The sequence below is a fragment of the Lynx canadensis genome, chromosome B3 (genome assembly GCF_007474595.2).
Source record: "Lynx canadensis isolate LIC74 chromosome B3, mLynCan4.pri.v2, whole genome shotgun sequence".
Lineage (NCBI taxonomy): Eukaryota > Metazoa > Chordata > Mammalia > Carnivora > Felidae > Lynx > Lynx canadensis.
In genome coordinates, this window is record NC_044308.2 from 131,547,988 (window position 1) to 131,561,802 (window position 13,815).

The 13,815-nt window shown below is 36.8% G+C and overlaps 1 protein-coding gene across 7 annotated transcripts in view; it reads left to right on the forward strand.

Moving 5' to 3' along the window:
• ZC3H14 (zinc finger CCCH-type containing 14) overlaps window positions 1–13,815 on the forward strand; it is a 50,506-nt gene that overhangs the window by 11,810 nt on the left and 24,881 nt on the right. For all 7 annotated transcript variants that reach the window (XM_030319751.1, XM_030319752.1, XM_030319753.1 and 4 more), the window contains 5 exons: window positions 399–594; window positions 1,181–1,610; window positions 2,298–2,458; window positions 2,827–2,927; window positions 6,021–6,176. In XM_030319751.1, the coding sequence (XP_030175611.1) occupies window positions 399–594; window positions 1,181–1,610; window positions 2,298–2,458; window positions 2,827–2,927; window positions 6,021–6,176 (1,044 nt within the window). The remainder of the gene's footprint in view (window positions 1–398; window positions 595–1,180; window positions 1,611–2,297; window positions 2,459–2,826; window positions 2,928–6,020; window positions 6,177–13,815) is intronic.

The following is a 13,815-nucleotide window of genomic DNA, read 5'->3' on the forward strand; positions in this document are numbered from 1 at the left end:
TTTTGGCTTGGGTCATGATCTCATGGTTCATGAGTTTGAGCCCTGTGTCAGGCTCTGTGCTGCCAGCACAGAGCCTATTTGGGAGTTTCTGTCTGTCTCTCAAAAATAAATAAATAAACTTAAATAAAGGAAGGGAAACTATGCAATTTATGTTAAGGAAGTATTGTACATGTGTGCAGTGATTTAGCTTCAAGGATATTTTAGTATTTTATAATGGAAAATTCCTTAAAAGTTTAGTAATAGCAAATCGAAATAATTATATTACTATGTATGGAATAACATTCAGCCATTAAAAATGTTGTGGAAGAACACGTATTGCTTTTAAATTGGTGATGAAGACGGGGAAGGTTCAAAGTAATAAATAACAGCTTAAAAGGACCATGTGATTTTCTTTTCAGATCCCTCCAGTCTCAAGTCTTCTGATACCAACATCTTTGATAATAACGTGTCTTCAAACAAGAGCAGTTTCGGTCGGGGAGACGAGAGAAGACATGAAGCTGCAGTGCCACCCCTCGCAGTTGGTAGCACAAGACCTGAGAAAAGAGATTCCAGGGTTTCTACTAGTTCACAGGAGCAGAAAACCACTAATGTTAGGTGAGAATCCTCTGTAGACCTTCTGTGGGTAGGTAGGTGTGTGTATGTGACATTTACATTGGTTTTTATATCTTTAAATTTCTGTTTTCAGAAAGTTTTGGAAATACGAAGGTGGTCATGAGCAATTTTTTTGAATAAAATAATAAAATCCAAAGTATGATTATCTTTTACCTCAAATGTAGTAAATCAAAGTTTTAAAATAGAATGCAATTTTATTTTTTTTTTTTAAATTTTTTTTTTTTTCAGTGTTTATTTATTTTTGGGACAGAGAGAGACAGAGCATGAATGGGGGAGGGGCAGAGAGAGAGGGAGACACAGAACCGGAAACAGGCTCCAGGCTCTGAGCCATCAGCCCAGAGCCCGACGCGGGGCTCGAACTCACGGACCGCGAGATCGTGACCTGGCTGAAGTCGGACGCTTAACCGACTGCGCCACCCAGGCACCCCTAGAATGCAATTTTAGAGTAGTTTTTAATGGAATTTGTAAAGGGAGTGTCTACCTTGTTTCATTAAAATTTAAATATTCTTTGAAGATTTAAAGATACTGCTCTAAATTGGATATAATTCTTTGTTTCTTAAAAAAATAGACAGACTTATGATGATGGAGCTGCAACCCGATTAATGTCAACTGTGAAGCCTCTGAGGGAGCCAGCACCCTCTGAAGATGTGATTGATATTAAGCCAGAACCAGATGATCTCATTGATGAAGACCTCAATTTTGTGCAGGAGAATCCCTTATCTCAGAAAAAACCGACAGTGACACTTACGTATGGTTCTTCTCGCCCTTCTATTGAAATTTATCGACCACCTGCAAGTCGAAATGCAGATAGTGGTGCTCATTTAAACAGGTTGCAATTTCAGCAGCAACAAAACAATATTCATGCTGCCAAGCAACCTGATTTACAGAACAGCCGGGTATATGAAACAGGACGTTTGTGTGAACAGGAAGTGCTTAACAGCTTAGAAGAGACTTATAGTCCCTTCTTCAGAAACAACTCAGAAAAAATGAGTATTGAGGTTTGTATATATTTTATTTTATTTTATTATTATTATTTTTTTAGTAGGCCACACACCTAACATGTGGCTTGAACTCAGTGACCCTGAGATCGAATCACATATTCTACCAACTGAGTCAGCCAGGCATCCCTGTATATACTTCTAAATTCTGGCTTGTTAGGCTGAAAATTAGCAGTTCTTAATACTAAATATGTGTGGAATAGCTACACACGTATTGCAGGTTTACTTTAAACTGATATATCTGCTACTGAACATACTACATCAGATTTTCCTCTTCACAACTGGCTTCTACAGATATTTTACATCTTATTTATTTTTCTGGGATGCCAGCATTTGAGGTAACCTTTTTCCCCCCATTTGAGATACTTTTAACCTTACCTTATAGTTTTGGTAGAATTTTAGGTCAATTTTATTAGATTTTTCCACAGCAATTACTAGTAAACAAGTAATTTCATTTTATTAGTTTCTTCAACAGTGTTACATGCTGCTGTTTATAAGTGATTGTAAAGCACTAGTTTTTGTTTTAGCTGAAGATTGGCTACTAGGGATATTTATATTTTTATAAGAAACCAGGAAATAGCCTGTGAATTCTAAATATGATTGGCTTTTTCTTGAAAAGGAAGAAATACTGTGGTAGATCTTTGTTATTTTCTGAGACTAGGTAAGCGTAAATTTATCTGATTGCAGGAAGAAAACTTTCGGAAGAGAAAGTTGCCTGTGGTAAGTTCAGTTGTTAAAGTAAAAAAATTCAATCATGATGGAGAAGAGGAGGAGGAAGATGATGATTGTGGGTCTCGTACAGGAAGCATCTCCAGCAGTGTGTCAGTGCCAGCAAAGCCTGAAAGGAGGTACCCTGAACATTGTCTGTAAATCTTTAGTTGGCTGATGGAGCTCCTGGGTTTGTTAGAGATCATGAAAATAAAAATTTAATGACGTAAGATTTTTCCATTGGTTTTTGAGAAACGTTAATCAGAGAAATTGCTTAAAATTGGAGAAGATTGCAGAGAATGCTAAAAACTGTAATATAGTGGGGAGGAGGGGTGATCCAGATTCATTATTTAAAAAGTTAAAACTTTCCCATCTAGTTGGCATTTCCTAAGAACTATTGCTAGTCTGTTTCAAACCTAAGAAAAGGCTATAGTAAAGGCCTAATGGATGGCTAGCATGCGAAGAGCTGAAATCTAAAAATTAATCAAAATACCTTTAACTTTTTTAGACCTTCACTTCCACCTTCTAAACAAGCTAACAAGAATCTAATTTTGAAGGCTATATCTGAAGCTCAAGAATCTGTAACAAAAACAACTAACTATTCTACAGGTAATTTAAGTGTATTACATTTACATTAAGTTAGTTTTCTGTACCTCTTGAGGAAGCTAGAATTGATTGATACCCAAGTTGTGGTATAATAAAGACACTTGCCACATGCCACCCCCATGTTTATAGCAGCATTATCAACAACAGCCAAAGTATGGAAAGAGCCCAAATGCCCATTGATGGATGAATGGTTAAAGAAGATGTGGTGTGTGTGTGTATGTGTATGTATGTATGTATGTATGTATGTATGTGTATGTATGTATGTATGTATTTGGCAATCAAAAAGAATGAAATCTTGCCATCTGCAGCTATGTGGATGGAATTGGAGGGTATTAATGCTAAGTGAAGTTAGAGAAAGACCAATATATGACTTCACTCATATGAGGACTTTAAGAGACAAAACAGATGAACATAAGGGAAGGGAAACAAAAATAATATCAAAACAGGGAGGGGGACAAAACATACGAGACTCATAAATATGGAGAACAGGCTGAGGGTTACTGGAAGGATTGTGGGAGGGGGGATGGGCTAAATGCGTAAGCAGTACTAAGGAATCTACTGAAATCATTGTTGCACTATATGCTAACTAATTTGGATGTAAATTTAAAAAAAAAGATACTTGCCAGATGTCAAGACCAAGAGGAGGTTCAGGGAATAATGGTTGTAAAAAGAGATTTGACCAGTCTGAGGAACTTGCAGCTATTGGTGGAATTTAGTTCTTAGGGCCATGTATAATGCCTTTTCCTTCCTCTTTCTAGTGTGTATGAAATACAGAATTTTTAAAGGGAGTTTTGGTAAAGATGGGACTTCAATATTCTTGGCATTGGAGTCAGCATTTGATAGGAATTTATGATGTATAAAAGGGAGCACAATTGGGTAGTAAGAGGCCAGAGTTAGAAAGACATGGTTGGTGTATGAGCATATTGGTCTCTTTCCTTTCAGTAGAACCCATTAATGGAATATAAAGCAGAGAATTGATTCATTTGTGATGTTCCTGCCTCAGTCCTAGTAGAAATTCTAAATTATTTTATGAGAGGAGGTAAAGGTTTTGCAGGCTTTTAAAATGAGATGAGTCAGTTCTGTAATCTGACCTTACAGAAAGCTTATTCTGAAATGCAAACCAAGTGATAGGTGCCATATTGCCATTAAATTCTGTACTTTGTCCCATGTGCTATAGCCATTGTGTAAAGTGTTTTCTTTTTTTAATGTTTATTTTTGAGAGAGAGTTGGGAAAGGACGAGGAGAGGGAGAGAGAATCCCAAGCAGGCTCTGCATTGTTTGTGATTACCCACTCTAAAAAAATTTTTTTAAAGATTATTTCTTGAGTGAACGAACACACACAGAGTGAGGTGGGGAGGGAGAGAGAGGGAGAGAATCTCAAGCAAGCTCTGCACTGAAGGCACAGAGCCCCTGACAAAGGACCCCAACTCATGAGCTGTGAGATCATGACCTGACCTGAAATCAAGAGTCAGATGCTTAACCGACTGAGTCACTCAGGTGCCTCTAAAAAATTTTACTTTTGCTATGGATTTGGTGACTATTCTTTTAGCATTTTTCTGGTTTTTCATTCTCCTTTGCATCTCTTTGTGACCTCTTCCTAAAGTGAAGTAAATTGTAAATTAGCAACTTTTAAACCTCATAGGCATCTGTCCTCTTATTTTCTTTTTAAAATTTTTTAAATGTTTATTTTAGAGAGAGGGGGAGACAGAATCTGAAGCAGGCTCCAGACTCTGAGCTGTCAGCACAGAGCCCAGCACGGGGCTTGAACCCATGAACCAAGAGATCGTGATCTGAGCTGAAGTCGGACGCTTAACTGACTGAGCTACCCAGGCGCCCCTGCTTCTCATCTTCTACTTTAACCTTGAACATAAAATGGGTTTTGCCATATCAGATCTGGGTTATTGCGCAAAGGCCAACACTAGACCTAATCTATTTACATTCCCTCTTTTTGCTTGTGCACACTATTGAGTGTTGAGAATTGTAGAGAATTTTACTCTTTGTGACTTTGAAATTTCCTGTTTTTATTTTTTATTTATTTTATTTATTTATTTTTACATTAAGGTTTTTTTTTTTTTTAACTTGTGGCAATTTTTTTTCTTTTATTTATTTTTTCAGTATATGAAATTTATTGTCAAATTCGTTTCCATAGAACACCCAGTGCTCATCCCAAAAGGTGCCCTCCTCAATACCTATCACCCACCCTCTCCTCCCTCCCACCCCCCATCAACCCTCAGTTCTCAGTTTTTAAGAGTCTCTTATGCTTTGGCTTTCTCCCACTCTAACCTCTTTTTTTTTTTTTCCCCCCCTTCCCCTCCCCCATGGGTTTCTGTTAAATTTCTCAGGATCCACATAAGAGTGAAACCATATGGTATCTGTCTTTCTCTGTATGGCTTATTTCACTTAGCATCACACTCCAGTTCCATCCACGTTGCTACAAAGGGCCATATTTCATTCATTCTCATTGCTACGTGAAATTTCCATTGTGAAATTTCCTGTTTTTATAATGATGAGAGATTTCCCTAGTTTTTTGAGAAAGCATTGGAGTTTGTTCTTGGCCTCTGTTATGTAGGTTACAATTTGAAATTGTTATGTGATCATGAAGCAGAATCTAAACTGTTTGGTTAGGGGGTGCCTGGGTGACTCAGTCGGTTAAACGTCCACAACTTTGGCTCAGGTCATGATCTCACAGTTCGTGAGTTTGAGTCCTGCTTCGGGCTCTGTGCTGACAGCTGAGAGCCTGGAGCCTGCTTTGAATTGCGTCTCCCTCTCTGCCCCTCGCCTGCTCACACTCTGTTTCTCTCTCTCTCTCTCAAAAATAAATAAATATTAAAAAAATTATAAACTACTTTTGGTTAAAAATGAATACGTTTGCGTGGCAGTGTATTTATGGCACATGGTTTAAAATGTAGAGATGAGATCCGTTATTGGTCTCTCTGGAATATTGTAAGAAAAAAGCTGGTATCTGTGAACGGTTTCAAACTTTTCATATGTCCTAAACCCGAGGAAGCATTTATATTTAATAGGACATGTTCACTGTTCAGTTTTGATGTATTACTGCATCTGCATTTCTCATCTTTTTTCCTTTTTGTATAAAAGTCTCACAGAAACAGACACTTCCAGTTGCTCCCAGAACTCGAACTTCTCAAGAAGAATTGCTGGCAGAAATGGTCCAGGGGCAAAGCAGGACCCCCAGGATAAGTCCTCCCATTAAAGAAGAGGAAACAAAAGGAGATAATATAGAAAAAAGCCAAGGTAATAATTTAAATGATACGTCATCCTTTATTATACTTTTTTCATGAGACATTAAATATTTGCCACTCAATATTTATGAAATGTTCTATGACAAAAGTGCTCATTAGGCCCAAAAATAGAATGAGAAGGGACCATGAGAAAAGTCTGTACCTATACTTTTCAGAATCTTAAGTCTTTTTATTATGAAATTTTTAATGTTATTAAAAGTGGAAAGAATAGTGCAGTGAATTCCCATGAATCCAGTTACCTCACCTTAATAATTACCAGTGTTTTGCTGGTTTTAAGAAAACTTGTATTTAGAGATACATAGATGCCTACGTTTTCTCTTTTTTTCTTTTTGTTAATCCTACCCCTGTTCTCTTAAACTTGAAATCCTATCTTTAAATTTCCTCTTTCTTAGCATTCTGTGTCTTACCTGCCAGATCTGCCCTATTGTCCCAGTGGCCCTACTTTATTATCCTCTTGTGCCTGGCATACTGTGGTTAGCCTTGAGCTGACCTTTCTGCTTCCTTTTTCTCAATCCCACCACCCCAATCTCAAGTACAAACACTTTCCTGTTTAAAGTGTGCCTCTGGGGGTGCCTGCATGGCTCAGTCATTTGGGGGTCCAGCTGTTGATTTTAGCTCAGGTCGTGATCTCAGGGTTGTGAGCTAGAGTCCCACATCAAGCTCTGTGCTGAATGTGGAGCCTGCTTGGGATATTCATTCTCTCTCTCTCTTTCTCTGTCCCTCCCCTACTTGTATGTGCGCACATCATGCGCTTTCTCTTTCTCTCAAAATAAATAAAAATAAATTAAAAAATAAAACTCTATTATAAAAATATACAATATGACATCATGTGACTCCTTTCTGAGAGTATTCTAATGTTTCCATCTCCTGCATTGTCCAGGATTGACGCCATCAACTTGGCGTTTACACAGCTTCAATATCTGGCCTCTAGGCCTGTCCAGTCATTCTCTACTGCTTTCCAACCTTTTTTCCTTCTGTTCCTATCAGGAAAGATTCTAGTTTCCTTTTCCTCTTCTACTGAGATCTGAATTTAACAACCCACCCAAACTGAATGCTCATCACATTATTTCTGACTTACACCTTTCTAATGTTGGCATATGTTTTTTTCATTTTTCCTTAACTGTGTTCTTGAAATTGTTCTAGGTTCAAACATTTCATGAAGCTTTAGTGATTTCATCCTATGTTTGTTTCTTCATTCTCTCTTAAAAAAAAAAAAAAAACTCTTGTGGAGCACCTGGGTGGCTCAGTCGGTTGAGCATCCAACTTCGGCTCAGGTCATGATCTCACGGTTCATGAGTTCAAGCACCGCGTCGGGCTCTGCTGACAGCTCAGAGCCCGGAGCCTGCTTTGAATTCTGTGTGTCTCTCTCTGCCTCTCTCCTGCTCCTGCTCTGTCTCTCTCTTTCAAAAATGAACATTAAAAAAAATCTTTGGATTGTGCAGTTTGCCATGTCGGCATTATTTGCAGTTCCAGTAAACGATGGACCTGAGAACAGAAAAATTCCAAAACAGCCTGTAGGTACTAACTGGAAAGTGTAAGTGGGCCAATTTGTGAAGAGCAACTGAAACTGACACTTGATCTTCAGTAAGGGTAAGCATTGCAGTTATCAAAGCACATCAAACAGTTTTAAATCCATGATTTCATATGTTTTGAAGTAAATCCTTAATTAGCTTCTGGAGGATAATAGATGCTAATCCATTGTCTTGAAAACTGGATACATGAGCATTTATCTTGTCTTTAAAGAGTGGTAGCCCTGGGTAACTGAATAGTATAGGAGTTAGCATCTGTTTTTGTATGTAAAGTTTTATTGGAACCAAGCCATGCCCATTCATGTACGTATTGGCTGCTTTTGTACTACATCCACAGAGTTGAATAGTTGCAGGAGACCATAAAGCTCCCCCAACCAAAAATAGAAAATGTTTGCAATTCTTTACATAGTAGATGGGAAGAGCATTTTTTTTTTTATAGTAAACTCTGTGCTCAATGTGGAGCTTGAACTCATGACCCTGAGATCAAGAGTCACATGTTCTATTGACTGAACCAACCACACACTCCTAGGAAAGCATTTTTAAAAATTACTTTAGTAAGTAAAAACAGAATGATAGAATTATAGTTTCTGGGTTTTTTTTCCCCCAACTCAGTAGATTAACGAATGTAGGCACTGGTGATTAATGTCTACGAAAAAAGTGAAAGCCATTTCATGCCTCCAGATGAAAGAATAAAACTACCTTAGTCTTGCCAGAGGATTTGATCCAGCAGTCAACTTGCAGAGGTACAGAGGCCAGAGGAATATGTTGGTTGTTACATCATGAGTGTGCAACAGGCAAAGAGCAGCCTCTGGGACACCATATAGGTCAAACAGCCTGAGAATTCTAGATTAAAAGACCTAAAAGACAAAATAATGAGGGGCAGGGTTAAGCTGTAGCATCTAGAGATGCACACTTGTGTGATAAAGCCACAAAGAAAATTTAGGTATTAGTATAAATGGCATAAATGGTTACTTTTGGAGAGGGCTGATTGGGATGGAGCACATGGAAAGGTTTCTGGGGTAGCTGGCATAGTTCTGTTTTCTTGACCGGATGGTGGTTGTAAGGGTGTTTTGCCTTCTAAAATTCCTTAAACTACTGTTTGTGTTGTGTTGTTTTCTGTATCATTGTTTTGTTTTAAAGTAAAAGGTTAAAAATTTTAAAAGGTATCAAACACATCTTAAGATTACCGTTGCTCTTACTGAATTGATTTATTCACAATCACAAAAGTGACATTCTGCAAACAGCCATTGATTACTGTACTTACTGTTTTACAGCTTTCTGACATGTTTTTTTAAAATCTAAATATGCACACATGTATTGGCATGAGTTGTTGATAGTGTTCTTTCATCTCTCTGGCCTCTATTTTTACTAGCCTACCGCCTCACAATATTCGTGCTATTTCTCTTTTTGTCTTGGATTAGTCTGTCACCAGAAGTTTATTTTGTTAATTTGTTCAAAGACTTAAAAACAATAATTCTGGCTTTATTGATTCTCCTTTGATGACTTGATTTTCTATTTCATTGGTTTCTACTCTTTTAATATATATCCATCTATATTTGTAATTATTCTAGCTTGTCTTTCAGATGTAAACATTTAAGGTGTAAATTTCTCTTGAGTGTCACTTTTGTTGCATATTCACAAATTTATAATGTTTTCATTATCCATCTTAGTATTATGATCTTCATCTTTGACCTATGAGTTATATGGAAATGTTTTTGATTTATAGTATATGGAGGATTTGTTTTTGTCTTTTATTTTTTTATATGTACCGTTGACTTAATTGCATTGTGTCACTGTGATCTGTGTCATACATATTTTTTGAAAATTGTTAAGACTGAAGGCATCAATTTTATACGTCTTCCATGTGCATTTTAGAAGAGAGTGGACTATAATTGTTGGATTGAGAGTTTTGCATTTAGTAGATAAAGCTCTATGGTTACATTGTTCAAATCTTGATCTTACTGAGTTTTTGGTTTGCTTGATTTATCTATCAGTCATTGATGGAAAGTCTTGAGATTGCCCACTAGGATTGATATATTTGTCTTAATTTTCCTGTACTTCTATCAGCATTTGTTTTCCCTGATTTTGTTTTCAGTCTTCTCTTTTAAAGTTTTAGGCAAATATATATCTTAAATATTATAAAGCTAGATTGTTTTTTAACCCAGTCTGGGTTTGCCTGTTACTGGAAAGTTTAAAACATTCACATTTTTTAGATTTCTAATATGTAGTTGGACTGGTTTCTGTCATCTTTTTTGATTCATAATGGCCTTTCATTTTTTTCTCTTTTGCCTTAAAGATTCATTAGTTACTATTGTTGATTGCCCCAGCTCTGCTTTTTTTTTTTTTTTTTTTAACTAGCTTAAATGAGAACACTACATTTCTGTTCATTTAGTGGTTTGCACTGGAATTTTACCATGCAAATTTAATTGCATATTTCAAAAGTTAATGTTCTGACCCCATTTCCAAAGTAAATGGACTTTAGAATACTTATGCTTCAGTCTTTACTTACATAATGTTTCCATTGTTTTGTTTTGGTCTTTTTTAAAATGTGTAAGTTGGGCACCATTATCACTATTTTACCCAGGCATTGTTTGTTCAGATTTGACCTACATGTTTATCATTTTTTGTTCTGAAATCTTGAATGTTATTTGGGGGTCATCCTCTTCTAATATGTTCCAAGTATTTTTGAAGTGTATTCTTTGGAAGTTTCTTTAAGAATTGGTCTGTTTGTCTAAATTTGCCAAGAATGTTTATCTGTTTTTTTTTCCCCCCTTGTTGTGCAGTAATTTTGCTGGATACCCAAATCTAGGGTAACAACAGTTATTTGTTCTCAACATCTTGTATATATTATTCCATTGTTTTCTGGCTTCCATTATTGTTGAGTGGACCTGTGTCATTCTAATTGTCTGTCGTTCCTTTGTAGGTGATCTGTCCTTTCTCTGGCTGCTTTCAAGATCTTCTTTGTCTTTGATGTTCTGCAGTTTTACTACGATGTGTCTAGGCATGGATTTCCTTTATTTCCCTATTTTGTATGTGTTGTATAAAAAACATTTAAATAAAATATTTTACGCTATGAAATATACATTCACCATAGAAAATTTGGAAAAACAAATCTTTGTAATGCTTGCTGATAGATTAGAAATTAATCAACTAGCATTGAAAAATTTAACATAAAAAGCAACATTCTTTGCTCTGTTCTTCTCCACACTGGTTCTTCCCAGAGGGCTACCACTTTTTTTTTTTTAAGTTTATTTATTTTTGATAGAGAAAGAGTGTGTGCGTGAGTGGGGGAGGGGCAAAGAGTGAGGAAGAGAGAGGGTCCCAAGCAGGCTCCACACTGTCAATGCAGAGCCTGATGCAGCACTCAAATCCATGAACTGTGACATCATGACCTGAATGGAAATCAGGAGTCACATGCCTAACCGACTGAGCCACCCAGGCACCCCAGAGGGCTACCGCTTTTAAAAGCTTATGTTTATGTCTTTAATTTTTTTCATGTCTATAATATGTTTTATAACCACTGTTTCTTAATTCACTAACTTGTAGGTGGTATCTTTTAGTTCTTTGCTACGGTATATCAGGATCTAACACTTTTCCCTGCTTTTTAGGCCCATACAGTAAAATCACTGTCTTTTGGTTCATTTATTGGCTACTTTTATTATTTTAAGGAATACATCTAAATATTTATTTTTTGTGAGATTACTATATTTCAGTATATTTTGGCTCCCAAAAGATAAGGATATTTATATGTCTTTTTAAACTATATCTTTTTTAAACTACATCTTTTCTCACCACACCTTCTAAGCTCTGCCATCTGTACTTTTATATTGCTAAGGATGATCAAATACACATTTTGTTGTATTTTCCTAGTTAAGACGACTACTCTTTGTAAATTGACTAAAAGTGGAGAACCAATAAGCAACATATTTACATTATTGAGACTATATGAATATTACTTCATAGAGGACCAGATTTACTTTTTGTCTGCAGCTCTTTGCTAGGGGTTCCCTAGAGTCTTTTTTTTTTTTCCACTCTTGGACAATTTTTTGTTTTTCTTAGGTTCTTCCCCCCTTCCCCCCTTATTATATTGCCTACCTTTATTATGGCCAAAAAATCTGTCATTTTATGCTGTTAAGTCTTTGGGTTCCCCTTTTCTTAGGGACCTTCATCTTAGAGCTTCTGTCTTTTTTTTTTAATTTTTTTTTCACGTTTATTTACTTTTGAGACAGAGAGAGAGACAGAGCATGAACGGGGGAGGGTCAGAGAGAGAGGGAGACACAGAACCTGAAACACACTCCAGGCTCTGAGCTATCAGCACAGAGCCCAACGCGGGGCTCGAACTCACAGACCGCGAGATCATGACCTGAGCTGAAGTCGGCCGCTTAACCGACTGAGCCACCCAGGCGCCCCAAGCTTCTGTCCTTTTTTGCTTATTTGACTGGTTGCTTACTAGGTTTGCTTCAAGGCTGTCATTCCAGGACTTAACTCCTCCCCTGAGTTTTCCCTGCATTTTCTGGATCTCATTGTCTTCTCTGTATATTCTTCCATTTTGTCACCACATCATGAAGAAACTTAAAAAGAATGACAGGTAAATTTTTCTGAGTACTTAGAACTCTTAAAGATATCCTTGTACTTAACTGATACTTTGGATAGGTACAGAATTCCAAATTGAATTTTCCTCACAACTTTGAAGGCATGGCTTCATTATCTTGAGGCTTCTCATGTTTATGCTGAGGAGTTGGTTGCTCATGTGATTCTTACTCCATTATAGAATACCTGGGATTCATTTCTCTGGGAAGTTTTAGGATTTTCTTTGTGTTCTTGAGGTCTGAAATTTGCTGTGATAAACATAGGTGCTAGTCAGTCACTTTTGGATTGGGTACCTTTTGTACCTTTTTAATTTGAAAATCCATGCTTTTAGTCTGGGGAATTCTCTTTATAAATTATTTCTTTAAAACCATGTTCTTTTTTCATTGTTCTCTTTTGGGAATTCTGTTACTAGTTGGATGATAAACTTCCTGCTTTGATTTTTCTCTTTTCTCTCCTCATTTTTTACTTGATCTTATGCTACTTTGGGATGTTTTATTGACTTTATTACCTTCCTCCGTTTTTGTTTTTTTTTAAGGCAAACATATTTTAAAATTTCTATAAGCTCTTTGTTCCATTTATGTATCTTGTTTTGTGGATTCAGTATTACTTCAAATTTATCTGAACATAATTAGAGGATTTTTTTTTTAATTATATTTTGTGCCCTAATTGATGGTTTCCTTCAGAGTCCATTTTTGTTTTGTTTTTTTTCTCTTTTATGTGTAGGCTCTTTTTAAAAATGTCTGCAGACACACAGTTCCTAGTTTAAGAAAAGGCAGTAAAGAGGCTTACCTAGAATTGTGTGGGCTAAAGCTTTGCTGTGGGTTTTGTTTAAATAAAGCAAACAGTGGGGTGTCTAGGTGGCTCGGTCTGTTGAGTGTCTGACTTTTGATTTCAGCTCAGGTCATGATCCTGACCCAGGATCATGGGATCAAGCCCTGCATCGGGCTCCATGCTGAGTGGAACCTGCTTGAGATTCATTCTCTCTCTCTCCACCCCCTGCTTCTTGCCCCTCGGCACACGTGTTCTATCTCTCTCTCTCCCAAAAAAAAAAAAAAAAAAAAAGAAAGAAAAGTGTTTTACAAGGAGCTGCAATTGGCCTTGAAATTGTAGAGGCGTTTCCTTGGAAGTGCTTACACTCCTGCTAGCTGTCTAGATTCTCCCCAGATAATTTGTTGAATTCCTTTTTAAAACATTTAATTTTTTTTTTTTTTTTTATAAGTAGACTCCATGCCCAACTTGAGGCTTGGACTCCTGACCCTGAGATCAAGAGTCTCATATTCTCCTCAGCCAGCTAGGCACCCTAAAACATTTAATTTTTTTAAAAAATGTCTGAGGCTGTATCATTCGTAAACCTTGTTTTCTGTTTCACGTCCTTTGTAGTCTTCTTTGTTCCTCACTTCTCACAGTTGGATGCTCTTTTGTTACATGTCATCCAAGTTAAATATCTCAATGTTCGTTATCAACTCCCAAATTTATATCTCCAGCTAAGACTTTGCATCTGAATTCCTAATT